At 38.2% G+C, this 3,265-nt stretch overlaps 1 protein-coding gene across 1 annotated transcript in view; it reads right to left on the bottom strand.

The window, feature by feature from the left end:
- The window catches only part of LOC136835325 (parapinopsin-like), a 384,012-nt gene extending 381,337 nt beyond the window's left edge, over positions 1-2,675 (bottom strand). The window contains exon 1 of the mRNA XM_067098671.1: positions 1,059-2,675. Coding sequence (XP_066954772.1) covers positions 1,059-1,346 — 288 coding nt within the window. The 5' untranslated portion in view covers positions 1,347-2,675. The remainder of the gene's footprint in view (positions 1-1,058) is intronic.
- Between the last annotated feature and the right edge of the window lie 590 nt (positions 2,676-3,265).

The raw sequence follows: 3,265 nt of genomic DNA, 5'->3' as shown, positions 1-3,265 counted from the left end.
ACATTTTGAGGAATAAAGACAAACTAGGGCATCCTATACGAAATATATTCAAGTACTTGCATTTTAATCCAATAGAAGACTTTTCAGAGTATTTCACTAATATAAATAATATATATATATATATATATATATATATATATATATATATATATATATATATATATATATATATATATATATATATATATATATATATTATATATATATGCAAAAATATAAAACGTGTGTATGAATGTATGTATAAATAACATTTATTCATCTACATAAAGTACGTCAGCCTGTATGCAACATCTATCTATAATCAAGATTCCTTAGAGCATTGGTAGACCCGTAACGAAGAAACAGTACAACTTTAACCTGGCCGGTGACTAAGTCCCTTGTGATAACTTCATATCAGCCAAACGTATCAATCAAATTAACATCAGTACTCAGTTACAGTTCTGAATCCTTTTCAACTTATCAGTAGGAAAACTATCTCTTAAATTTAATGTACGTCCCATTTTTATTTATTATATGACTTTCTTTTTAGTTTATGGCTTGGTCCTCCTACCTTTTACTGGCTCTCATCCCCCTAATCCAAAAAGCCGTATTTCCTCGTCCAATGTAACGACAGTTATCTGTAAATTTTCTGTATACTGAAAGAGATAAATCCCGTTTACCCAACATTTAATTTCACCACATACGTATATTTATTTTTTAGGGTATATTTATTCGCCTCTATACACATGTAAAACGTAAGCTCACAATATTATATATATATATATATATATATATATATATATATATATATATATATATATATATATATACAAGCATATATATGTGTAAATAAGTATACATATTTAATTATATGTATATATTTGCAGTGTACTGTCAACATTTTATCCATCGAAATAAAAACAGCAGTATCTGAAGAAGAGCATAATTTATTGCTGTCGGGTCATAAGTAAAAATAAATATTTAAAAAATCTATCTCTTTTAAGAGTTCGACTGATTTTTCGAAAGCGTAGCCCAGACACAGACACAGACACAGCCTGTTTCGAGAGAGGACCACTGACCTGCTTATTCTTGGCCATGACGATCAAGACCACCAGGTTGTTGAAGATGCCGAAGAGCCCGATGAGGAGGAGGAAGAACGCCGAGAGGTAATAACCTTCCTCGGAGAGCCTATTGGCTATGGGCAGCGTCGCCGAGGCACTACTGTTGACTTCGACTTCCGGACCCCCAGCGTCCATGACGAATTCTAAAGTGTTCCTATGGGCAGAGGCGCTGAAGGTCTCTCGGCCGTTGGTATATTCCAAGCTTTGGTATTCGGTGAGAGAGGACGGGGTCGCAGCAGTCTCCATGATCAACTAGGAGTTCTGGCTGGCACCGGAAAGGAAGGCTCTGGACGGATCCATTGTCATTCTTGCCCCAGTCTATTCCATTCTCTGGTCTGTTTATCTCAGACTTTATCACTACGCCAGTTAGTTCTCTGTGCGCGAGGGTAGTGCCATTTTGTCTTCTATATTCTTGATAACACTCACACTCAAGTTTTTTCTTCCTTTTCGTTTATTTCTTTTCCGTTTCGTAAAAGGTCGTTCCAATTTTTCTTTTCATATAGGCTAAACCTGAGGTACACGTTTTTATATACTAAATATAAAGAGAAGTCTAAGGTATTTTGCTACTAAACATGATTTTTCTTTAGGTCGTCCTCCATCAACTGAAAATACTACGGACAGTATATCTACGGCTCTATAAAAATTTTTACCGAATACAGAGCCTTGTAATTGAATGCAATTTTCGATCCAACACTTCTTTTCGATCTGTCAATCAACCTAAGCAATCATAATAATGGTCTATAATCGTGACAAAATCTGAGGAGCATGTGCTAGGTTACTCCACTTAAATGCATTGTCAACATAGTCTACGGATTTATCCAATCACATACCATTAACTTTCATGCAGACATCACAGCTTCAACATCACGAATGAGGCATTATAAAATAATTGTTTCAGCGCAACCGACAAAAGCTATGGTAGAGAAATCCGTCTTGGTAGTGAGATATACATCGATGCTTCGTTGTCGCAATGAAATAAATATCTATTCCGTTCAGCCGTTGATTATCGTTTTAAATTTTTGCCTTTCTTTCCAGCTGTCAAAGTCATAGGATTCATAAGTGTCAACTTTTGGAAATTACCCAAACTAATGTTAATCCTTCTCACCTACAGACGTACTGGCAGACTTATTTTCATTTCATTGTTAATAGTGCCTTTTCACATTTCGGACTAATCGAGATAAGAAAAATTTCTGATTGATGTTATTTCTCAATTGTTTGAACAAACTGCCTAAGTAGTTTATTTGTCCTTTATTGCAAAACAAAACCAAGTCATGCAACTAAAAACCAAATTTCTGTCAAATGTTAGGAAGTTAAGCAAGAAAAATCTGGGCACATGGCTTTTCATTAAAACGAAGAGGTGAATACCACGCATTGTCCTCAGCCAAAACTTTTCATATAAATCCACATATCATGACCAGATAACACAGCCTGAAAACACATCATAAGTTTCCCACAACTTCCAAGTTCGCCAGCGCTGTTGACGAGGCAAAGGGGAAAGCGAGGGGAAAAGTCACGAGTGCAGAGCGACGACCGAAGCAGTCCCAACCTGTACCGTACTCTTCTCGGAGGGATACTGGCCCGGCCATGCTCCTCCGCCGACATATATACCTCCCAACCAATCATGTGCCACTCGAGCACGTGACTCGCTTTACTCCCCTCGCCCAGACGGCCTTGCCCTCATCCTTGAACCTGAAACACACGCTTATTTCAATGCTTTTGGGATGATTCCAATTTTGCTTTTACCCTAGTTTCCTCTGTCCATCCCTTTTGTCATTTTCATTAACCTTCCCTTTTCACATGAAGATAATACTTGTAACGGTCTCCCTCTCTCTCTCTTTTTTCATGTGAGTTTTTGTAACCCTACATTTTTTTCGGCAGATCGCATATTTTTATAGAAGCCGCACGTCGCAGTCTCATAAAGTTGCGAATACATCAAAGCAGAGAGAGGGGTATAGGAGAATGGCTTCGGGAGGCGCTATATTCAAACGTTGTTGGCTGGGGAAATCTAAATTTAGCTCTTCATTGATCCACCCGAGGTTTATATTTAAGGGAGGAGTGTGGATCCTGTGGAAGGATGTGGCGCCGCGGAGAGGGAGAGGAGAGGGAGAGGGAGGGGGGAGGGGAGGGGGAGGGAGGGGAAACGAAATGATGTCTGGGCAACGCAC

This window comes from Macrobrachium rosenbergii, chromosome 55 (genome assembly GCF_040412425.1).
Source record: "Macrobrachium rosenbergii isolate ZJJX-2024 chromosome 55, ASM4041242v1, whole genome shotgun sequence".
Classification (NCBI taxonomy): Eukaryota; Metazoa; Arthropoda; class Malacostraca; order Decapoda; family Palaemonidae; genus Macrobrachium; species Macrobrachium rosenbergii.
Note: the sequence above shows the minus strand (reverse complement) of the source record. Positions and strands in the feature narration are given on the sequence as shown.